A 24,049-nucleotide genomic window follows, 5' to 3' on the forward strand; every position below is an offset into this window, starting at 1 on the left:
AAATGGGTTTTCTCCCCAGGGTGTCTGGGCTCTCCCCTAGAGAGAGAAGCTCAGTCATCAGGGAGGGACTCAGAGTAGAGCTGCTGCTCCTTCACATCAAGAGGAGCCAGTTGAGGAGCATCTGGTCAGGATGCCTCCTGGACGCCTCCCTGGTGAGGAGTTCAGGTCCCACCAGGAGGAGGGGAAAACCCAGGACACGCTGGAGGGACGATGTTCCTCTACTGGCCTGGGAACGGCTTGGGATTCACCTGGAGGATCTGGAACAAGAGGCTGGAGAGGGAAAACTGGGCCTCCTTTCTGAAGCTGCTACCCCTTTGACCCGACCCCGGATAAGATGGAAGAAGATGGATGGATGGATGGATGGATGGATGGATGGATGGATGGATGGATGGATGGATGGATGGATGGATGGATGGATGGATGGATGGATGGATGGATGGATGTTTCTGAACAAAAACAGCATTTTGTTGACGGATAAGCTGGATGTCGTTCCTCCTTCAGCAGCTGAGACTTGATTCCTGAATACCGGAGTTGTGCAGTACCACTAATGAACACTAGATGTCAACAGTAAACATCTGACATGGTTCCTAAACATGAAGCTGGTGGTAGATTGCAATTATCACAGTTAAAGCAGAAACCACCAGGGACTGCTTATTGCAGTATTTGGGAAGCTGTTATATACATGTCAATAAAATATTTGTCTGTTTTTTGTTACTCCAGCCGTCCAGAAACATGACTGTTCAGTTGATCTCTCTAAATCACGTGTGTCAAACTCGAGGCCCGGGGGCCAAATCCGGCCCCCATAGCCTTTTTATGTGGCCCCTTGGTGCCAACCGTCAAGATAACACTGTGCTTAAATATTATTTAATCAATCAAATCAAAGCAGTTTTTGTTTATTTTCTGTTAGATTTCATCCATCAGTCTCTCCAGTTTCTTGCAAATTATCATAGAAATTCACACAAAAATCAACAAATCCCTGCAGTTTTTTGTACTAATGCATATCTGTGTGTTTACTGCTGATTTTTCCACAAAATGGTCAAAAACATTTGGGTTCAAGTGATGCTAACAGCTGCCTCGACCTTAATTGATGTCAGATCATAGTCCACTATTTATACCGTCATATATAAGCACAAATATCATAAATATTTTGAAATTAGATTTGGTCCAAAACAAAAATGAGTTTGACAAAATTATCCTTCAAGTCTCTGTGGCAACTTGTCCTGTGGCAGGAACAGACAATGGATGGATGATTTTATGACACACAACAAACTGAAGAAGTCCAAACCCTACCTCACTATTTTATAATGCGAAACACATGCTATTTAAAGATGTTCTAATGGGGAACAATGGGAACCAAAACTACAGTTTCTGTGTTAAGATGTAACCAGACTATAAATAGAAAACATTAGATTATCGTTAGAATAATGCAGTGAACCAACAGAGGTCAGTGTTTTAGAACTGGTTATATATTTTCTGTTTCTGCCTCGTCTTTGCTCTGCTCTCCTCTGCCTCCTCTACCAACCCCACCCAAACCGGAAATAGTGCCGAAGTTTTATTTACCCGTTTATTTGAAATCACCAAACAGGCAAAATAGTGAATATTATGTTGAATAATCAGCACATTAGGATTACATGAATTGATTTAATAAGTAAGGACATTATGTTTGAGTGTAAAAATTGTATTTTATTGTAAGTTTTGACACAATTGATTTTCTTTGTGTTTTATTCTGAAGGGCTCCGCCGGATGTGTTCGCGTGCGTTGCTTCCTCCTTGTCGGCGCTAGCAGGGAAAGGCGCAGCTAGTAAACAGCAGAGAAAAGCGACTCGGTGGGTTTTAAAGCAGTAAAACATCGAACTACCGGAGCTCCAGAGTTAATGTGAGGCTGCTTGGCTCTCTGGCTCTCCCTCTTACCATCTGCGGGTGTCTCAGCGGCTGTCAGCGGCAGAGAAAGCGGAGCGTCGGGCCGGGCAGCCAGTTAGCAGCTAACCGAGCAGCTGTAGCGGACGGAGCGCAGCGATGATCGCGCTGATCAACAAACTCCTGGACTGGTTCAAGGCTCTGTTCTGGAAGGAGGAGATGGAGCTGACCCTGGTGGGGTTGCAGTACTCCGGGAAGACCACCTTTGTGAATGTGATAGCGGTGAGTGTTGCTGGATGTGGCGGCGTCCATTGTTGTCCTGCAGCGGTGAGGTCAGCTGGAGGCAGGCGGGGTAGAGTCCAGCAGGTCCGGGCCCCGGTGGCCCCGGGGGCTCCTCCACCTCCAGGCGGATCTGTGTGGATTCATCCCGTCTGATTCCGCTGAAGGCAAAGAGGGATGATGTTACATCTGGGAACATCTGGAGGCCGCCGGTCTGCTGCTGGATCAAACAGCTCAGGATTTATTTCCAGTGAAAAAGCAGAAAAACTTTAAATGAGGCAAAAATTCTATATTTACAGCCAAAGTATTTACTCTCCTTTCAGATTCCTTCGGTTTTAGGTCATGAAATATGTGATGATATCTGATTCACAATCAGGTCAGATGATTTCCACGCCTTTCGAATCATGAAACTATTTATCCAGAACCCGTCTGACAGCAGGAAGTAGGCAGAAACAGGCCTGTCCAATAAGCAATAAATCAATTAATCACATGATAGTTTAGAAGAAGCCCAATAATTGATCGTTTTTGCAAGAGCACAAAGATCAGTAAACTTTAGTTTCTAATGAACATTTAACACTGAAATTAAAAGATATTATAAACATCCAAAATAAATACACAAAACAACAAATATAGTGAATTATGAAATCCTGAAATAAAGGTCAGCAGACTGAAGACTTTTATCATCCAGTTTGTGGTAAAAAGAGAAAAACAATAAATCATGCAAATGGAAACTGTTTTAATTTATCAGGCGATTAATTGATTTATTGTGACCATATTAACGGAACGTTTAGTGGAAGGAAAAACACAAACCAGAGCTTCATAGAGATGTATCCAGAGTCAGAGCAGCCTTACCTGAACGTCGGTCTCAGGAAGTGGTCGGCCAGCGAATCAGTCGGCCCAGATCGGTTATCGACCGATGCGTCCGTATGAAGCCGATCTTATCCACTGATCTGACCTGCCAGCAAAGGCCGACAATCAGCCTCTGGGGTAACAATGGTCACCTGACATTTCAGTCAAAGAACGTCAATCAGCAGGTCAGGCTGCTGATCGATCGATCGGTTCTCTGCTAGTGTCAGCTGTTCCACCTGAAAACATGACGGTGTGTGTGTGTGTGTTTCAGTCGGGTCAGTTCAGCGAAGACATGATTCCTACGGTGGGATTCAACATGAGGAAGATCACCAAGGGCAACGTCACCATCAAGGTTGGTAGTTTGATTCCCTGCGTCTCTCTGTCCTGCTCTGTCCTCTCATGTCCGTCTCTTTGTCTCTGTGTCTCCAGCTGTGGGACATCGGCGGCCAGCCTCGCTTCAGGAGCATGTGGGAGCGCTACTGCCGGGGCGTCAGCGCCATCGTGTAAGTCCGGCGGCGGCAGGGCGGGGGGCGGCAGGGCAGGGGGCGGCTCCTGAGCCCCAACAGAACCAGAACTCTGAGAGATGAAGAGTTTCCTCACAGCAGCAGAGGCCCAAATATTCCCACTCATATATAATTCATATGTCCATCTGCATTCTAATCTCTATCATAATCCGTCCATATTCTAATTCTAATCTGTTCCTTTGACTAAATTCTAATCCTAATCCAACCATAAATCCATCCATGTTCCAATCCACATCATATTCATCCATATGATTGTATCCATGTCTTAATCCAACCATCTGTCTGTCCATATTCTAATCCTAATCCAACTATCAGTTCATCCACGTCTTAATCTGCCCTTCTGTCCTAATCTTAATCTAGCCATCTGTCCATATTTTAAGCCTAATTTCTGTAATCCTCATATGTCTTTTGTGAATCCTTAATCCTAATCTGACGTCTGTCCTTCCATACTGCAGACATAATTCTATTCTAATCCTAATCCAACCTTTAGTTCATCCACATCTGAATCTCTTAATCCTAATCTGACCATCTGTCCTTCCGTATCGTAACCTTGTCTGTCTGTCCATGTCCTAATCCAATCATTCCTTCTGTCCAAAGCCTAATCCTGTCATCTTCATCCTAATCCTAATCTGACCTTCTGTCCGTTTCCTAATCCCTCAGTTCCTCTGCTGTCTTGTGTTCCAGTTGGATTTATGGAGATTTTTATCTCAGTAAGAATTTGAGTCATTAAGTGAGATGATGAGAAAATAAATTCATGTTTTCATTTTGTGCAGATTTATGGTTCGATTCTTCAGTTCGGATCTTTTTCAGGATTAAATCGTCGTCAGGAAGCTGCTGGCTCGGCGGCTGTCTGGATTCCTTCTGTTTCTGGTTTGTGACGTTTGTTTTCGTCCTGCTGCAGCTACATGGTGGACGCAGCCGATCCCGAGAAGATCGAAGCCTCCAAGAACGAACTGCACAACCTGCTGGACAAACCGCAGCTGCAGGGGATTCCTGTGAGAAAACCCGAAACCCGGCGCAGACAGAGCTGAGCTCCGAGCAACGGGCCGGCGCTGACCCGGCTGCTCTGATCACACACGGGTCAAACTCAAGGCCCGGGGGCCAAATCCGGCCCGCCACAGCTTTTTATGTGGCCCTGTGGGCTCCAGAGGGACGCAGAGAACCAGTTGTGTGTTTAAATCTAACTTTAGAAATCAAATCAGTTTTTAGCTGCTTGCTGATGAATCTCATCAGTTCATCGATTCTACGACTTTTGGAAGTTCATTCAAAATCAACAGTTGCTCCATTTTTTTCTAATTGTGAGTTTATTGGAAATTTTCCTCCAAACTGTTGCAGCCAGCGCTGTCCAAACGTTTTGGCTTGGGGGCCAAAAATAAAAAGTTTAAACTCCAGCCGCCACAAAACTTAGTATATATTTTTTTTATTATCATTATTTTTGCAAAAACGATTTTTTATGCTTACCTGATAAGTGAAAATAAACTAAAAACAATCAGTCAGTTTTCTGTAAACAAGCGAAATGTGAATCGTTGTAGATTTGAAACTTAATTTGGTTTTATTCTCTAAAACTAGAACTAAAACTTAAAATCTCTAAAATATGAGCTTCACTTCCTGAAACGACAGACTGCCTCCCTCAGGCCCACATCGGAAAACGCTCAGCACTGAATGCGTTCTACCTGCATGCTCTGGTTCTGGGTCTGGGTCTGGTTCTGGTTCTGCTGCATCCAACCCATCCTCCTCCTCTCTGTCCTCAGGTTCTGGTTCTGGGCAACAAGCGGGACCTGCCAGGCGCTCTGGACGAGAAGGAGCTCATAGAGAGGATGTAAGTCCTGACCCGGTTCTGACTTGGTCCCCGGTTGGTCCCTGAGGTCCAGTTAGAGCTGCAGGTTCTGACCCGGTGTTCTAACTATCTGTGCTACCCATCAATCCGTCCTACCTTGTGACTTTCTGCTGACTCAGCAGATTTCTTATCATCCTTCCTGTGGAAGTTTCGTTTCGTTCGTTTTATTTCGTCGGAGATTACAGTAAGCTTTATTTAATTTATTTAGACGTGGCTTTCAGTAAGCTGCTGTATTTCTTCATGATTTAAGTTTTCATGACAGGCAGCTTGTAAACATTTAGAAATGGTTTAGTTTGCCGTCTGTAATGTCGTTACTACTGTAAACTGTAAACAGACAAAATACGTTACTTTTCTGGGACATTTTGTTTCTACACTTTAAAATATTTTAGTTTAATTAAACTCTTTTTATTAAACCTGCTGTAGATTTAGTCTGTAAACACCAGGGTAGCAGTTTTAGACGGGTAGCACCGACAGATAGATATCCATCAATCTGTGCTACGGCAGGAAAATCTGACAAGGTAGCACAGATAGTCAGAACAGCGGTTCTGACCCGGTGGGGGTCCAGTTGGAGCTCCAGGTTCTGCTGTTTCAGTGTTTCGGGTCGTTGTTGTGTTCAGGAACCTGTCGGCCATCCAGGACAGAGAGATCTGCTGCTACTCCATTTCCTGCAAGGAGAAAGACAACATTGGTAAACACACACACACACACACACACACACACACACACACACGTTTATCTACACTGTATGAAACAACACAATGTGCTTTCCATTAAGAAGTAAAGATGCAAAGATTTAATCACATAAAACAAGATAACTTTTGAATCTACACAAACCAACTGGTGTCTGTTATTATTTAGCACTGGATTTAAAGCAGTTCAGCAAAATAAGATGAAATATGTTTCATTTTATTCTGGCGGCTCTGGGAAGAGGCAGGAAGCTAAGTGTGCTAAATGTTTTCAAAGTTAGCTAAAGTTCTAAGTGAAAAATTAGCTCTTCTGTTAGCGCATTAGCAGAAATGTGAAGCATCAGGAAATGCAGCTGCAGGACTTCCAGGTGTGTTTGGTCCCGCCCCCATCATTTCTGTCCAATAGGAGCACTGATCTTCACCCATGTGACTTTGTTTACATATTTTAATGCGCTTTCAAAAAGCTCAATGTGAAAGCAAACCGAACAAAGAAAATAAAGTCTGGTTCTGGTCGGGACCAAACAATTGGACCGAAGAACTTTTTGGTGTGAACTCACTCTAAATCTGCTTCCTGCAGGTTTTGTTGGTCTTTGTGGTGAAAACATTTAGTATAGAATAATATTTTAATAAACATGCTTATGAAGTTTTACCAAATGAAGCTGAGCTTTGGCTCTGCTCTGGTCATGACCTTCCTGACCTCTTGGTAGTAATAATCCCAGCTGAGTGATGTTTAGGTATTGTTGAGTGAACCGTTTCATTACTGTCGGTCAGATTGAATTCAGGAAGTGTTTCCAGCGCCGCCCTGACCTCCAGCTCTGTGTCTGCAGACATCACTCTGCAGTGGCTGATCCAACACTCCAGGACCAAGAGGAGTTCCTGAGGGACGACCCGACCCGAACGGGCCACGCCCACCAGCCCTGACCCCGCCCCTTCCCTCCTCCCTCCCTCCTGTCTCCTCATGACCTCTGCCTCACCCTCAGCTCCAGGTGACCCCTGACCTCCAACAGTTCATGTTGAGGCTGCTGGTTCTGTTCCAGGAAAATCTTTTAAAAACACTTTAAATCCAGAACCAACTTTTTCTCCCCGTATTTCAGTTTAATCAGAACCAAATGAAACCGATGTTTGTCTTTAAACGAGCTGCTGAAGCCAAACGGACCTCCTGTAAACGCTTTGATCCGCCTCCATCCAGGATGGATCCGGGTCAAACTTCCACCGAGACGCTTTGCTTCGGCGGCGGAGAGGTCACGGTTAAAACTGTTGCGTATCCGTGGAAACGGGTCAGAACACCAGCACCACAGCTTCCTCCTGCACATTACAGAGGAAAGTTAAGAGTTTTAGTTTTAGCTAGTTTACAAAACGATGCTGCGTTCAGACAAACGTGTTCATGTGGACGCGGCGCGGCTCGCACACCCAACATGGCCGACGCTTCGGATTGGAAAATCTGAAGTTTTGCAGCTGAACGCAGAGCATCAACCAATCAGAGAGACTCTTTAAGCGACGCAGTGTCACTCAGCGCCGATCCGGGTCAGCAGGTCGTCAACCTGAGGTGAGACTAGAATCGGGCTGGAAGCGAGCGCCGGCGCCCGGCTGGGCTGATGAACTCGCCAGACTCACATCGTCTCTGAGTGACACGGCAGCAAATGAAGGCAACACAACGTGTCAGAGTTACAGATGATCGATCAGACAGATTCACATCCATTTCAGCAGAACCAGAACCGTCGGCCCGGTTTTAACCTCCCTCACTTCACGTTGGCAGCCATGTTGGATCAGAATCTAAAAAACCTTTTAACAACCTGAACCTAAACCATCCTCTCCTCCCTTACCTTCCTCTATCTTCATCCCTCCATTCTCCACCTCCATTGTCCTGAGAAGCCCGTCCTCCTGTCCTCCTGTCCTTCCTGTCCTCCTGTCCTTCCCGTCCTCCTGTCCTTCCTGTCCTCCTGTCCTTCCCGTCCTCCTGTCCTTCCCGTCCTCCTGTCCTTCCCGTCCTCCTGTCCTTCCCGTCCTCCTGTCCTTCCCGTCCTCCTGTCCTTGCTGTCCTTCCTGTCCTTCCTGTCCTTGCTGTCCTTGCTGTCCTTCCTGTCCTCCTGTCCTTCCGTCTCCTCCAGTCCGTTTTGGTTCTGCTTCTCCGCCGTCTCTTCCTCCCGCTGAGCGAGGCGTTCAAACCTTTTTATTATTGCACTGTTGTTTTTGGTTTTGTAAGATATTAATAAGAAGAATAATGTTAATAATCTACTGGTGCCCTAACCCTGATGTGTGGTACTCTAAGGACAAACGTTTTTGTTTCTGTCTGGAATTAGATTTTTATTCATGTTTGTTTTATATTATTGTTGTTTTTTTATTGTTTTATGAATCGTCTAACCGGAGTTCAGTGTTTCTGATTGGACCAGCGGTGTCATGTGATCTCATGAAACATCTGCATCATGTTGAACTAAATGAAGCATTATAATCACGTATTAAATTTTTAATTTAAACTCAAACTATGAGACTAAATATCTTTTTTTTTGCTATTTATTTCTGTTGAAACACTTTTACTTCTTCCTTCTTCTCCAAATCAAAACCAGCAGAAACATTTTCTCTCCCTGAAATTTAAACAGCATAAGAAATATTTAAGAAAATCTTCTCCAGATTAGTGAAAAACACTTTAAATATTTTATCTCTTCTCAATTTGCAGAAATTCATTAAATGAAATAATTTACTGGTTATTATCATGAGTTTTGTTACTAAAACAACTTTACATACTCCAGCGTTGTGACTGGTGGCACAAATGTAGTCGAGTTCAGAATGATGACAATTAGAACATTTAGAAATTTTACATGATAAAGTCTTTAGCTGGACGAGAAAATAGAGAAAAGCTGGAATTAAAAGTGACCCTTTAATAAAGCAGCAGCATCAACATTCAGTGTAACTTTAAATATTTTTAGGTAATTTATGGAAGAGTGAAGACGAGGGGAGATGAACTCATTTTAAGTTGCTTCTTGATGATGTTTAAGGTTGAAATCCAGAAAAGATTTGCAAATCATTCAGGTTTGTTCTGTGATGAACCTCCAGGCTTCCAACCCGGAAATCTTCAGGATTTTCAGGATGAGTATGTGGAGGAAAAAGATTTTCTGGTTTCTGAACAGTTTTTCTTCCTTTGAGATCGTTGAGTTGTGAGGCTTTCCTCAGGTGAGTGTTTGTCAGGCTGCATGTCCAGCTCCTCTGCAGGTCTGCAACTTAAACGCTGCAACATGTTGACGGACGTCGTCAACTGTTGCTTCTGCTTTTGGACGGAAGCAGCTGCAGTTTGTAGAAGCAAACAGAAACGTTGCAACAAAACGCCATGAGGAAAGAAATGAGCTTAACTGCTGCTGGTCTTCAAGTTATGAATAATTTCTGTTAAAGTCCATCTTTCTACAGAGAAACAATTTAATATCCTAATAATGTTTTTATTTATTATTTCCACTCAGACTCACTTCCTGTTGACATTTAGCTGCTTTCAGCATCTGAGCTGCAGTTCTACTGGAGAGGCAGCAGGGGGCAGCACATGCTTACTGTGTGAGAGATCCTGGTGGGGTGTGTGTGTGTGTGTGTGGGTGACCTGAGCAGCAGCAGAGTTAGTAGCTCACCTGTGGCAGTAATTACAGGTGAGCTGCTGCAGGGGGCGCCAGTCGGGTCTGGCTTGCAGGAAACCCGACATTCAGCAGGTTTTTACTCCTAAAAGTCCAACAAACTGGTAAAATACATGAAAATCATGTTTATTGTGTAGAATTGGAGCTACGTCTGAGTTAAATGCCGTTTATTTTCATGAATTTTTGTGGATTTTTTTTTAGTTTTGTGTGAACCGTCTGAATCAGACTTCCTGTTGTCCCGTTTAGAGTCTCATTTTGGAGGATCAGAGACAGTTTAGAGGAAAGAAAGACGAGTGTGCAGCTTTCTCATCGACTCAAAGGCAGACGGACAAAACGAGAAGACGGTGAAAGCAGAGAGACGCTCGCTGGGACGTGAGCGCACTGGTAAACCGTCCGTCCTCTGGGAGGACTCGGCCTCTCTTTCCCAGTGTGAAGTGTGTGACCAACAAAGGCGCAGGCCTCAGTGTTTCCTGTCTGCAGTGTGAGGTGGTCCGCGCCCCCCCGCCCCAGGGCGTTGCCATGGCGACAGCATCCCCCCCTCTTCACTCCTTTCCTCATCAGTTTTCTTACTGAACAAAAGCGACATTGTGCTCCGGTTTTCAGGGAGCGTTCACGTTGGCGCGCACCTAACACATTCAGGTCAGATTAGTTTGTTGTTCTCACACACACACACACACACACACACACACACACACACACACACACACACACACGTATGGCAGCTCATTCACTCATAAGAGGGAAACACACAGTTTTCCAGACAAGAGCTTCTTCATATCAGACGGTTTCACACGGTGAGTTCGAGTCTCAGGAAACTTTTTCCCGTTTTCTCATGAAGTTTCTCGTCTCCATCCAGAGCGGTCCAAAGGTTCTGATCCACATCTGAGCTTTTGCTTGGATGTTGTTTGCTTTTTCTCTCTCTTTCAGTCCAGAACCAAAACATTTTCACAGGAATGTTTTGTTCTTTCAGGCTCTTAAAGGGACTGGTTCTGTTGAACCTTTGGGTCTTTTGGACCGTACCATATACTGATTCATTCAAATCATATTTATTCACTGCAAAAACACAAAATCTTAAATATTTTTGTTTCTGGTGCACATATTTTAGTTTTATCTTATTTTAAGGATACTAACTTGCCAGTACATTTCTGACAGGACTGGGAATCTTTTACCATCTTATGATTCAGTTAAAAATCAATTTTTGATTCAAAACTATTATACATAAAGAGCACCACTCTGCTTTACAAGGCAGATTAACAAATGGAGACGTTAACGGGTCTGGTGTCGAGTCTAAACCTGATCAGAGCGTGAAAAGTTGGACACAACCCAAAGTGGTTCAGGCAAACGGTACCAAAAGAAATAAAGGAAGCTCCTGGATCGGTCGCTTTGAGAACATCGGCCAATATCGTGTCAAGCTGCATTGTGTCGAGGGATTTCAGCTTTGAATATTCCTATATGATATGAACATGAGTCCTGAAGCAGGAACAGTCGGGGGTCCACTGTGTCTGAAGCACAGGACAGCGTCTTACTCTGACCCTCCGTCCGTCCATAATCTATACCCACATGTCCCTGATGGGGGCCGGTGCCGACCTCCAGAGAGACAGGTAGACCCCGGACCAACTCATCAGAGACAGGGCAGAAACATGCATGAAACCAAACCTGGAGAGACCAGTTAGCCTGACAGTCATGCATTTGGGCTGTGGGAGGAAGCGGGAGACTAGGAGAGAAACCAAGCATGCAGACTGCCGACCCCAGGCTGGGATTCGAACCCGAGACCTTCTTGCTGCTAGGCAACCATGAAAAATGTTTTCTCATTTCTTCTCCAGCTGAACTGTAAAGAACTTTTCTCTTTTTTAAAGTTCAAATCAAACCCAGTTACTCATAAAACTCATGAAACGTGTTTTTAACCTCGGCATGATCTGGATGTAAAGTCTGGAACAAGCAGCCCCTCCTTCAACGACGTGGGATTCGAACCTGTGACCTCTGTGTTACACAAGCACAGGCCTGAAGTTGGTTCCCATCCAGTCGGCCCCAGAGACGCTGTTGTATGACCAATGGAGGTCTAGTCGCCTCAGTGTGTGCGTTCATTAGCGAACAGAGGCGGTCTGTTCGGGGCTTCGCTTCAGAGGGGCGAGCTCTCATCACTACTAATGAGAACAACAGCAGCGAGGCCTGAAACACTCTGTTCCTCCAGCTCTGCATCAATCACCTTCCTCCTCCTCCTCCTCGTCTGCCCCCATTCAGCAGCAGATCGCCAGGAGCTAAAATCAGCTTTTAATGATCAGCAGGTGGAGTCAGCTCCGTTAAAGCTCCAGATGACGACACAACACGTCCAGGAAAACCTCCAACCACCTCAAAGGACCTGAAAGTCCTGATCTAATCGCTCATCAGACTGAGGCGCGGCAGAGTCAGGCTCACATGAGGCTTATCAACACCAATCACAAAATTAAACACCTTCACAAACAGCCCTGGCTGTGCCTCAGGTCATATTTCTGGAAGAAGTGTTGGAAATAAAAACCCTCCCTTGATCTGTCTTTAATTCTGGATGTGTTTGGATCGACTAGGAAACGAGAAAAAACATTTTTAATGAGGCAGGATCATGTTTTCCAGGCACATAATCTATTTTACAGCCCAGTCAACTAACTACGTTACTTCAGTTATAAAAATGGTAAATATATTAAGTATGACTTGAAGGACATTTGACTTCCTGAATTAACTCCTTGAAATTGGGTCTCTGTGTCTTTAAAAACTCCTGCTCTTTCTGAAGCAGCTCCTTTAATGAGCTCAGCAGATGTTTGCTAATTGTTCCTGGATAGTCTGAAGGAGCTGAAGGGAGCTATGCCTCGAAGGCGGGGCTAGGTCCACCCAGGTGTTTTAACAGGTGACTGGTCACCATGGAAATGAAAGGATTTCTCAAACGTGCATAAATGAATCAAGCAACACTCCAGGTATGATTTTGATGAGAAAACATTATAACATGATGGAACGATCATAAAAGTAAATTTTACATGACACTGGCCCTTTAATATTTGTATCCTGCAGTTTATAGAGCTTCTCTTCTCTATCACCTGAACTGAATGAACGTCTCGTTAGCGGTTCGCTGCAGCGCAGATGGACTGGATGCTGATGAGACTTTACCTGGGCATCCCTGATGTAAACAGGAACAGGTGTGTTGTTTTCAGTGGCTTCAGTTTGAACTTGAAATTTAAACTCATCCGCCATTTTAGGAAGCTCTGTGAGCTCCTCTTCCCCTCAGGACGTTTTCTGATGGACGTCTAGAGCTTTTAAACAGTTTGTAGCTTTCACTCCTTCCTTCAGCCTGTCTGACCCTCCGGAGGACAGAAACGTTGTCCCCCTTTTAAATCCTCTTCATGGGTTGCCAGGGCAACGAGGGAAGAGACTGGCGCTGATTAGAAAATAGCTGAACTTTCTAAATTAACACAACTGAGAGTTGGTTTGAGTGAATTTGGACCGGTATCCCCTGGAGACCGACAGTAATGAGGTCATTGATATGCTGAGCAGCAGCTCCTAACCGACCCGCGGGTCTGAAGAACCCATCAGAACCGTGAAAAGCAGAACATGTTTACCATACAGACACCATGTTTTACGTTAAGAAGTGATAACATTTTAACTGGTTCATGTGATGAGATGACCAGAGTCTCTGGTCCACTCTTCCTGCCAGTAGTGGGCGAATCTACTAAACGGTTAGCTGAGCTAACTCTATAGCATTAATTAGAGACATTAGTTCTGCTAACGCTACAGTGCTATACCAACACCATAGGCATATGGCATAGCTAATGCTAAAGCAATAAATTCAACCATGTTGATTTCCATCATGGTTCGGCGTTGCTAATTAAAAAGTTAGCTATGCTAACCGTAACGCAGCAATCATAAACCTTGGTTCTGCTAATGCTATAACACCGTACCAACATGGTATTTAGCAGAAGCTAAATTCAACCATATTGATGCCCAACATGTCAATGACATCATAACATCATACGCTATAGCACAGTAAGCAGAGTTACCTACATTGTTGCACTTCAGAAATGATTTTCTGGCTCAGATCTTTCACTCGTTTTTTAGTTTTGCTAACTCTGTACTGATTTAGCCGAATAGATTTTGGTCAGAAAGCATGAAGGACATTGGTAGATTTTAAACTGTTTACTGTAACAGATTTCATCCACTTCAAATAGCAGCATGAGTTTAAAAGACTACTTTTAAATACTGAACTTTATTCAACTGAAAGTTAACAAAACAGCCAAACTAATCGGCATTTTAGAAATTAATTTAGGGGAGACTAAGAGTCTTAAATGTTTTCAAAGATATCAATGATACTAAATAAAAATTAGCTTTGCTGTTAGCTCATTAGCGGATTAGCAGAAGGGTGTTCACTACCTAACTCCATTTAGGTTATTTCTCCTCCATCGTCTGAAGCTCTAACAATTGAATTTTAATCAGGTTTCAATCTGGACTTTGATTAGACCATATTAGTTGTAGATCTGTTGCTGTATTAAATGATCCAGTTTGGTCTGAGGCCGTGTTTTGCATTTTTTAAGCTCCATATCGTTCACCTTCTCCTCATACATAAAACCAGTAGAAAGGTTTTTATTTCGATGTTCTTTAAAGCAAATCTTTGCTGTTAAGCTCTTCATACAGATCTTATGATAGAGACACAAACACACAGTCCTGACAAACATGTTGTAATTTCAGAAATTTAACATTAAAACGCAGAATATTACAAAGGCACAATCATCCATGTCACATAAAATCTGCATCCTGTTTTCTGTCAAACAAACACGGGATTAGTTGTACTTCTATCCTGAAAAACATAAATCTGCTGTTCCTTCATGTTCTAGACATTCTGGTTAAGGAACATTAATACACTTTAATCTACACACTTTAGCCTCCTGGACGGACCATCATCACGGCACTGAGTCTTCCTCGTCTTCCTCCATGTTCTTCATCAACATCTCGTCTCTTTAGCTCAGATTAGTAGCTTCATTATTAGCACAACCTTTACAGAAACACCTGCAGTAAAACACCAGTACACACATTCAACAGGCTCAGGGAACCGCCTGCTGGGCTGCTGCTGCGCACCAGAACCAACTGGTTCTGAACACCACAACCAGCTGGGTCCAGTCTGGTTCTGAACACCAGGAAATGGAAAAACTGGGCCAACTGGGTCTATGTAAATTATTTAGTATTGGTTAAATACTTAGCTCTGAGTTAAGTATTTAGTTCAGATCTGAATATTTAGTTTGAAAACTAAACTAATTATTAAAAGTTGCTAGCTAAATATTTAGTTTCCAAGTTAACTAAAACTAGCCTGGAAGGTAAATATTTCAATTAAATATAGAATAGAATAGAATTACTTTGTTCATCCCAGCAGGGAAATTATTTTGCAGTTATAGCAGCATAGAGACAAGACACAATAACAACCACCACTGAGTAGCAATTGTAGACAAGATAAAAATATGTTACAAACATTATTTGCTGAGCTAAATGTTTGTTTGGAAATAAAATATTTAATGCTAAATATTTAGTTCCAAGCTAAATATTTTACACACCTTATTTAGTGAGCTAAATATTTATCTTAGAGTCTAAATATTTAGCTCGTAAATTCAATATTTAGCTTTAACAACATAGTGAAACTATAACAAGCTAAATTACTCAAATTCCTGCTGTTAATTTTTGACCTTGTAATTTTACACTAATGAACTGAAACATGATTTATCATGTTTCAGTTTTTAGTTTCAGTAATCCAGACTTTTACCAGGGATGTGAAGCCAGCTGGTCGTAGCAGCAGACCTTCAGGTTTCTCTCAGCTAAACATTCATAGAAACTACAGCTTTGATTTAGCTTAAATTACTTTCAGTAAGAACAAAAAATAACTTCACAGCTTGGATCTACAGAGGCGGTCGGGTTTTCCTTCTGCCAGAGTCTCTTCAGAGTCCTGGGAACGGGTTCCTGCTGTCAACACAGGTCTCAACAGCAGCTTTTCTAACTGATTAAACATTAGTTCCTGTACAGACAGGAAGCTGCAGTGTCCCGAACAAAACAGTGGTCTGGCTGAAAAGGTGTGCACAGGAAGAAGAAAGGTGATGGAAAAAGATGGATAGATCATGAAGAGAGCAAAAGAAGTGTGGAGTTAACAAAAACGAAAGGAAGGAAACCTGGAGTTATTTCTAAGAGATGACTGGACATCCAGCAGGAGACGATGCATGGAGCGACAACTGAAGAGGAACGTGTGGCTCTAGCTGGAGATGGACAAGATGGCCGTCGTGTCTTTAGCCTTGTCAAAGAAGATGGAAGTCTCATTGGCTGCCTTCAGTTTGACCTGGGCGGAGCCTGGTGAATCCTGGGCCGTGGTTGGCTGGCACTCCTGACAGCAGCAGCAGCAGCAGTCCATGAAGGCCTGACCAAGAGCCTGAAACACAAATTAAATCTGTTTGAACCAGGAAAGCACCAACAAGTCAGCTGGGATTGGACAATTTAATGCTCATCCGGCCCGATCTGTGATTGACTGAAAGTTTGGTCCAATGCACCACAAGTCAGAACCAACTGGTAGCACTAACGGCTCACTCTGGTGTGGAACCCGCTGCTAACAAGATATTAGCCGAGCTGACTAATTTAACAATCATTGCAGTGTCCAAACATGAAATCAGAGGAAAGTGGAAGAACGTTTTCCAAGGAGACATCTTGGCTGTTATTTATACTGTTACAACAGGAAGTGAAACTTCAGAAAAGTAAGTCTGGATTCGGAGATGCTGGCAGTCATTTGGAAACCTTTCATCTAAGGAAGGGATCAGCTAACAGACTGCTGTTAGTGATGCTATTCATGTGAAATGCTAATAAAAGATGCTTAAAGATAGTTAAAAATATGAGCTCTGTAGTATTTCTCTTTGTTTTGATTCTTTGTGAAATCTGAGTATGGAATAGTATCTAATTTGATGCCAGCAAATGCGTGGAATCACTAAGCAATGAGTCAAAGTTAAATTGGACCTTTGGGTCATTTTATTAGTGGAACCCATGAAGAATAAAGTTTGGAAAAGGGTTTCCACCAAGGTGATTCCCAAAGCGTTGCTAGCTTAAAACTGGGCATAAATGAGGAGATCTCCTGAAACGTGACATCCTGTCAGGTCTTTCTGCTCTCAGAGATTAATTGAGTGGAGATATTTTTTTTATCTTTTGTCCTAAACTTGTTCAGCTTTCTCAAATGATCAAACACCTGGACATCTGGAAAGGCCAAGAAATAAGCAAGTCTTTGGATTCGTGTCTTCTTAGACGTGATGTTTTTATGTTGATTCGAGTCTTAGACTCCCCCAGTCTGTGGTTCTTTAACTTTGACCCACCTTACACAGACACAGCAGCAGCACCGGCGTCACTGCGCATTTTAAGAACAACAGGAAGTGATGTAACAGCACCAGAATGGCTGCCGTGCCCTCAGAGACGGTGATATGCGTGTAGGCCAGGGTGATGTTGCAGACATGTTCTGGCAGAGCGCAGATCCCATAAACCACGGCTAGCGCCAACAGGGTGCAGTTCAGCTGCCGCTCCACCGCCTGGTGCTGCTGGCGCTTCTGGCTGTTGGCGCGGTCGTCATGGTTACGCTGCTTCTGGGCAGAGCTGGAGTCGCTGTTGACGTTGCGAGTCGCCATCTGGCAGAGGACGGTGAAGAGGACGGGGAGGCAGAAGTAGCAGCCGAAACACCACCACATGCGACCCTGAAGGAGAGATGCGATTGGACACTCAGCACCGCCTACGGACAGAACCATGATGTTCTGACCCAAGAACCAGTTCACTGGTCTGCCAGAAGCTCACCTGGTGGTACCTGAGGAGCAGGGAGTGGAGGGAGTCGGGCAGGTACAGGGACAGTGGGGAGGACGGGGTGATGGTGCAGGTGTCCACCATCCTTCCGGTGGACGGAGACACTGCCTGGCTCAGCTGCCACAGGAAGATTTCTGGGCTGGACAGCAGCAGAGCCGAGAGCCAAACCAGCAGCATCTTCAGCAGAACGGAGCGGCAGCGCTCCACCCGCCGGGCCTTCTGCTGGGGCGAGGAGGTGGCAGAGTGGAAACGGTCGATCCCCAGGGCGCACAGCGTGAAGGAGGTTACACCGAGAGACGCTATCTGCAGGCACAAGAAGAGCGTTGTTGTTGTTGGGATTATATTAAGACTGGTAAAGAGTTTCCAGTGGGTTTCAGAGGATACAGGATACAGACAGTAGAACACTAACCAATGTTGTCACATGGAGGCTTACAAGGTCTTCAGGTACAAACCCATCAACCAGAATGCATTGTGTCTTTCTGACCCAGACCCAATTTAACTGCCAGGTGTCTGAACTGAAAACGATACTTTTGGAGAACAAATCATTTCAAACAAAAAGGAGTTTCAGGATTTTTCCAAAAAAACATGCTGGGGGCCGCTAGTGCAGCTCACCAGGGATTTTTATGTTGAAAAATGTTAAAAGATACAAAAATGTAAAGGTGCCTGAGCAGGCATCATAATTTGGAAATAACAGCATGCAAGCTATGAACCTAGCTTAATCTGTCTTTGCTGTTACTGGTGTATAAAATACATATTTAATATGAACAAGCAACACTTAGCCTGGGTGGGAGGCAAAGAAAGCCTGGTGGCCTGCCAGGCTTATAATACCCTGGAGGAAACCCTGGAGTTGGGAGGTGAATGAGCCGGGGCAAAGAGAGCTAGCCCAGATTTTGAAGGCGTGATCAAATTTGATCTGCATGTTTGTCCATGTCTTTAATTCATTTTAGCAACCAGAACCCAGGAGGCCAAGAGCAAAGGATCCCAAAATATCTGAGAGATGCAAGTCGCCTGGCAGAAACTCTCCACCATGAAGCGTCTCTGGGGTCCCCACATAAAGGCCCCTCCGCCTGACCCCTCTCTGCAACACCACCAAGGTCATCCCCACAGCCAGGCCCGGTCAAACCGAGGCAGGTGCTGCCGTTCCCCGGTAGGTGAACCACCCATCCCAACCCACGGAGAGATTTATAACACCCCCAGCCAAGAACTACAAACCAAAAACCCCATCACTCTGTTTTCAGGAAGGCTTTGACTTTGGACACGTACTTCAAAATCAATTTACTGTTGAATTAGTAAAACACTTTAAAAAATGACTATTGGTGTTAAGCTCATTCTTAGTTATAGTGAACTGGACCGAAACATTAGCAGCTCTCCACAAAGCTCACCTTAGAAATCTAACTAAGTTTCCAAACCAACTTTGTTTTAGCCAAACGGTGACAGCTGCAGCAGGACGTTCCTGCAGGCATAGCAACAGGTTGCTATAGCAACCAACAGGAGAAACGTATCAGGGTTTTGTTTTTCAGTGAATGCCGACTCAACTAGTAGCCTTCCCAATATCAGAGATTTGAACAGATTCTTCAGTATGTCAGCCATTTTGGCTGATGTACTGAATTTAAAGAATCACATTTATAACTAGGCCTGTCACGATAGCAAATTTTGCTGAGCGATTAATTGTCTCAAAAAATTATTGCGATAAACAATAATATTGTCTGAAGACCTTTTTACACTGATTTAATGGAAATGATGTAATAATGCATGTGATTTCCTGCCAAAGATAGATACACTTTATTTTCAAAAGAATATTTAACACTGGAGCTGATAAACAAAACAACCAAAAACAAAAATAAAATAGATTCTCAGTCTCCATTAACAATAAATGTACTTGAATAAAAACTAAACAACTTAAAGCCAAAGTGGAAATAAATACTGCATTCAACCAAAAGAGGGCAGATTATGAAGTGTGTATATTATGTTGCCCTTCAGTAATAATTAGATTTAAATAGAGAAGATGGACACATCCACTACCTGATGCAATAGTTCACACTACATGATTTTTTGCTGCTATTTTTCCCCTTATGACAATCTTAGAACGTTGGTCTTTCTAAGATTGTGTGGTGTGTTACGGATCGTCGTTGCCCTCCGATCTAAATCAGGGTTTTTCCTGACTGGGATCTTAACTACACCTGTTGAATGTGACAGGTAGCCAATCAGAAAGCGCGGATTCTCCTCCGCGCTTTCTGAGGGGAAATTACGTCGGGGAATCCCAAACAGCTGACACGGCGCAACCCGAAGTCCAGCCGACTCGGAAACAACATTAATGTTTATTCAACATGCAAAGAATATAGAAATGACAAGAGGAGGAGTTGGGGTGAAATTGCTACCGCAGTTGATAAACCTGGTAACTTTTCAGCTGTTCTTCGTTAACGTGACGTAAATAGGTTCTAATGATTTTCATTCAGTCAGGACTTTACGCTGACACTAGCCACATGCATTGCAGGTAGATTGTAGTAAAGCATTGATTAATGCCTGGTTTTAAAATTAGTTCACTGAACTTGTAGCCATTATTTTGTTCCCATTGTTGGACACCACACGGCAGGACCGAACCCGATGGAACCGTTATACCTAGGATTTCTGTCGGCTAATGTGTGGTCTGTCAGGTTTTAAAAATGGGCCGACAATCGGCCGACAGCTCTAAGATCGCGTAGTCTGCGCTGGGCTTTACACTAAGTAAAATGAGGATGGGAGGGTCAGTGGAGAGCACCGGAGTTGAGCCTTTTTTCATTTGGTGTCATCAACAGAAAGAGAAAAAGGCCGGAAGAGACGATAATGCCGATAATTGAAATGACGTCGATAGTTTTAATTTATCGTACGATTAATCGATTTATCGTTTATCGCGACAGGCCTATTTATAAGTTACAAACAGAATCATGAGTTTTCTGTGCAAGTCTATCAAGACTTGACTTTTAACATGTCTAACATGTTTAAAAGTCAAATCCTGATTTTTAAACATGTTTAAGCTTATTTCCATGAACCAGATGAAAAGAAACGGCAGCAGTACATGGATACGGTGCACATACATACAGGAACCTTCGTCTTTTAAACGTTACTTTACTGGACCTCAGCAGTTTCTCTGAGATTTCAAGGCTCTTGATATTTTCCATAACTACTTTCCTTGGAGTTACTTTAGCAGAGGACTGGGCAGTGGGCTGAATGCAGGGTGTAGTCACCTGGTACTTTTCTGAAAAGTGTTCAAGACTTTAAAGAAGTAAAGTTCCTTTACTTCTCAGAAACTAAAGGGATTAAAGCCACTTTCAGAAGGCGTCCAGACTGCGGCTCCTGAAATGTACATTTTACTTTCCCAGATCTTACACAATACTTTCCAGTACTTTTTGGAACTTGCCGGTTTCCTTCTCAGAGTTTTCTCTTTACATTCAATAAATCTCTGAGGCATTTTCCATAACTTACAGGTTACTTTCTCAAACCTACAAGTTGATTTCTCAGAATTTAAAGCTTGCTTTCTGATATCCCAAAACTTATATGGCACTTTTCCAGAAAGTACAGGTTGCTTTCCTGAGGTTACTGGGTATTCTACGAAAACGTTTGGGATTCTCTTGCTCAGGTTTTCCAGAGCTTGTGGGATTGACAGGTTGCCTGTCTGGAAGCTTTAGTTTGGTACCATACCTGTTACACCAGTATGAAAGGACAGGTGTGAATCTCTGGCCACCCTGGGAAAGTTTTCTGGCTCCGTCTCTGTTCATGACTCCCAGTCCTGGATTTGCTGCCGGCACCGGCACCACTCTCCCTCCAGAACCCGGTATGCTGCCTTGGTTCTAGGTTGTGTGTTTCCGTTTGGGTTCAGGAAGTTCTGGTTTTGTTATTGGCAGCATAATTGTTGCTGATTGAACAGAACTTTCTTTGTTGGTTATTACACTGTTGGTTATATAACTTATCATTTTAATCAGTTACATTCGTGCTGAGGAATATTTAAGAACAAGCAAGGCATTGATGAATCGAGGATCCGAATTTTTCAGTGATGGACTAGAAGATATGAAAAGTCCTTTATTATCTTCAGTCACATATTTATCTCTGGATCACTGTCTAAAATATTCTGTCACTGGTAAAAAATAATAAATCAAAGCTCTACAGTTGCCTGGCTGTTGCCTGCCTATGACGTTCTGCTCGATTCTCATCTCCCTTCAGAGAGATGAGAATCTCTTCAACTGGGATTTCTCCCATTGAGTTGGATTTCCCAGGCATCAGCTAACAGAAGAAGTTGTGAACAATGGCTGTTTTATAACTGCAGTTTCCTGTGCAGGTCCCTGCATCTCTTAGTATGCGGTTGGTTGTAAAGGTTTACCTTATGGAGATGTTTCCAGCAGATGTCCACATTGCACATGCAAGAGTATGTTGGGTACAACATGAAACTGCTGCTGCGCACGTCATGCAACAGGTTGTTGCTAGGTGTCCACAGAGTGAGTGAATTGAGCGGCTAAAGCCTTTCCTCTGCCTAGATTATTATCAAATTATTAAAATTTTATCAGATGTATTATCTATTGATATTGATCACATCTTTATTGAGATATATCTTGTTGTTTTTGTAGCTTCAACACCTGCTTCTTCTGCACCGATCAATCAAAAGATCTTGTAATAATTCCTGTGACGTACACGGCCCGCCTACCTCCATGTACGGCACCAAGCGGCAGGTGATGTCGCCCAGGATCCTCCGGTGGGACAGGTGGTTGAACGCCACCACTGGAAGGCAGACCACTAGGACCAGGAAGTCCCAGAATGCTATGCTGGCCAGCAGGTAGTTCCAGGCGGACCTCATGTAGTAGTTGTTCCAAACCACACACATGACCGCCATGTTGGCCACCACGCCCACAGCCAGCACCAGGCCGGCCAGGAACAGAACCACGTACGCCACGTACGAGCTCTCCACCAGTGGGAAAAACGGGTTGAAGGGACCCTCGTCGTCGGGGTTGGAGGTGTTTGCCTGGAGGTTGATCTCGTCTCTGCGGTTCAGTTCTACCCTGGTTGTGTTGCTGAACTCTGTGAGTTGAGGCATCGTCACCCACTCGTTCTCAAAGGAGTGGCTGAAGGTGGACTGCTGCTCATCCTCGTCTGCGCCGCGGGCCAGGCGGACCCGGCGGACCCGGCGGTCCAGGTCCACCATGTCGGGTACAGGGGGGCTGTGTTCAGGGTTGAAGGCATCGTCTGCAGGCTTTAACTGCTTCCCGCTCTTCAGGTGAAGAGCCTCCAGCTGGACGCTGTTGGGGGATTTATGGGGATTGCTCTGTTGCTTGTCCTGTTGCCCAACAGTCTTTGCATGAATGAACTGCAGCGGGAGGTAAAGACAGAGCAAAATAACAAATGATGGAGCCATGACCTACAAGTTTAAAAGATCTACTTCCAGCTCAAACCAGAACCGTTGAATTTAGCCCGTTTCTGGGAAGTTGAAGACCAACAATCCGATAAAACCCCAGGAGTATCCGAGAAGGTTCTTATTCTCTGGAATAAATTGATCAGCCTGCGTTTGGAAGTTACCAACTGTCTTCCTCCAAGATTGGTCCAATAAAAATATCCCGGTCCCAGATGCAAAAGTTGAGAGCTGAAGTTGAGTTTTCCAAACTGAGCAGAACTTGTGTGCTCGGACATCCAGCTGAGAAGTTTCCTCCTCTGCAAACACTCAGACTGTCTCACTTCAGACGCTCCTGTCTGTGTTTCCCATCCATCGGTAATCCAACCAGAGCTCCAGGAGGTGGAGGGCAGGGCGGCGAGCGCTCAGGTCCGGATCCCGGTCTGGGCTGCAGAGGGACTGGCTGTCCTGGAGCTCTGAGGGTCTCTGGGAACCAGCAGCCCTCTGCTGCACGGCTGGATGGAGCTTTTGTCAGGACTGGCATACAAACAAGGCTGGCAACCTCACAAATACACACATTTGTCTGCACAATCACGCATGCATACTTTCTTTTGGTGGTTTTTTCTCTCGCTTTCTCACAGACACATTTCAAGACGCTCGGTTCTGCTGCCCTCTGGTGGAGAAACGGAAACTTGCTGTGTAAATTAAATTATTAAAAGAAAACATAAAAGATTTGTTCTGAAAATACGATGGATTACTAGGGCCAGACTGAGTTTTTATAGGATAGTTAGAATATTAGTAGAATAAAGAAGATGCAATCTCACAAGAAATTCTTAAAATTACTAGAATAAAGTTGTTTAAATGAGCGAAGCTTCAGGATAATGTTTTTTTTCTCTTAAATAGATGTTTGCTTAATTAAGATTCAAGGACCTGATCTGATGATATTTTCATGCTGATGTATAAAAATGACGCATTTCCTTATTTGTAAAACCAATAAAGTATAACATGCTCAGCAGTCCTCATTTTTATTTTTATTATTTTTCAAGTAGGAGTAATAATAAAATTACTTCTAATTTCTACTAATATTACAACTTTATTCTGGAAGCTTTATGACTTTAATCTCATATTTATGATGTTTTGTTGCTTGACTTTATTCTTGTTACATTATAACATCATTCATTCTCGTACGACTTCTTTCACATCATTGTTTTTCCTAGTTTGGTCTCAATA

General features: G+C 43.7%; 2 protein-coding genes and 1 long non-coding RNA gene across 4 annotated transcripts; 2 read left to right on the top strand and 1 right to left on the bottom strand.

Moving 5' to 3' along the window:
- The first annotated feature begins 1,746 nt into the window (after window positions 1–1,746).
- On the top strand, window positions 1,747–7,363 carry LOC102237483 (ADP-ribosylation factor-like protein 8A). Its single transcript, XM_023334967.1, has 7 exons — window positions 1,747–2,138; window positions 3,256–3,336; window positions 3,414–3,487; window positions 4,410–4,503; window positions 5,260–5,327; window positions 5,963–6,033; window positions 6,859–7,363. The coding sequence occupies exons 1-7, from the start codon at window positions 2,016–2,018 to the stop codon at window positions 6,909–6,911; spliced, it is 564 nt and encodes a 187-aa protein (XP_023190735.1). The 5' UTR covers window positions 1,747–2,015; the 3' UTR covers window positions 6,912–7,363.
- Window positions 7,364–14,228: 6,865 nt separating this feature from the next.
- Window positions 14,229–23,810, bottom strand: LOC102237740 (prosaposin receptor GPR37L1-like). Its single transcript, XM_005814003.2, has 4 exons — window positions 22,142–23,810; window positions 17,461–17,769; window positions 16,992–17,363; window positions 14,229–16,066 (listed from the first exon to the last, which is right to left on the bottom strand). Exons 1-4 carry the CDS (start codon window positions 22,844–22,846, stop codon window positions 15,893–15,895), a joined length of 1,560 nt encoding a protein of 519 aa, XP_005814060.1. The 5' UTR covers window positions 22,847–23,810; the 3' UTR covers window positions 14,229–15,892.
- LOC111608820 lies at window positions 17,776–22,153 on the top strand. Of its 2 annotated transcripts, XR_002752868.1 has the most exons (4): window positions 17,776–17,910; window positions 18,414–18,613; window positions 21,779–21,935; window positions 22,065–22,153. It is a non-coding gene; the product is annotated as an uncharacterized LOC111608820 (long non-coding RNA). The 2 variants fall into 2 exon arrangements; XR_002752867.1 differs by lacking the exon at window positions 21,779–21,935 and having other exon boundaries at window positions 22,065–22,150.
- Window positions 23,811–24,049: the final 239 nt, after the last annotated feature.

The sequence above is a fragment of the Xiphophorus maculatus genome, chromosome 1, assembly GCF_002775205.1.
Source record: "Xiphophorus maculatus strain JP 163 A chromosome 1, X_maculatus-5.0-male, whole genome shotgun sequence".
In the NCBI taxonomy this organism is placed as follows: Eukaryota; Metazoa; Chordata; class Actinopteri; order Cyprinodontiformes; family Poeciliidae; genus Xiphophorus; species Xiphophorus maculatus.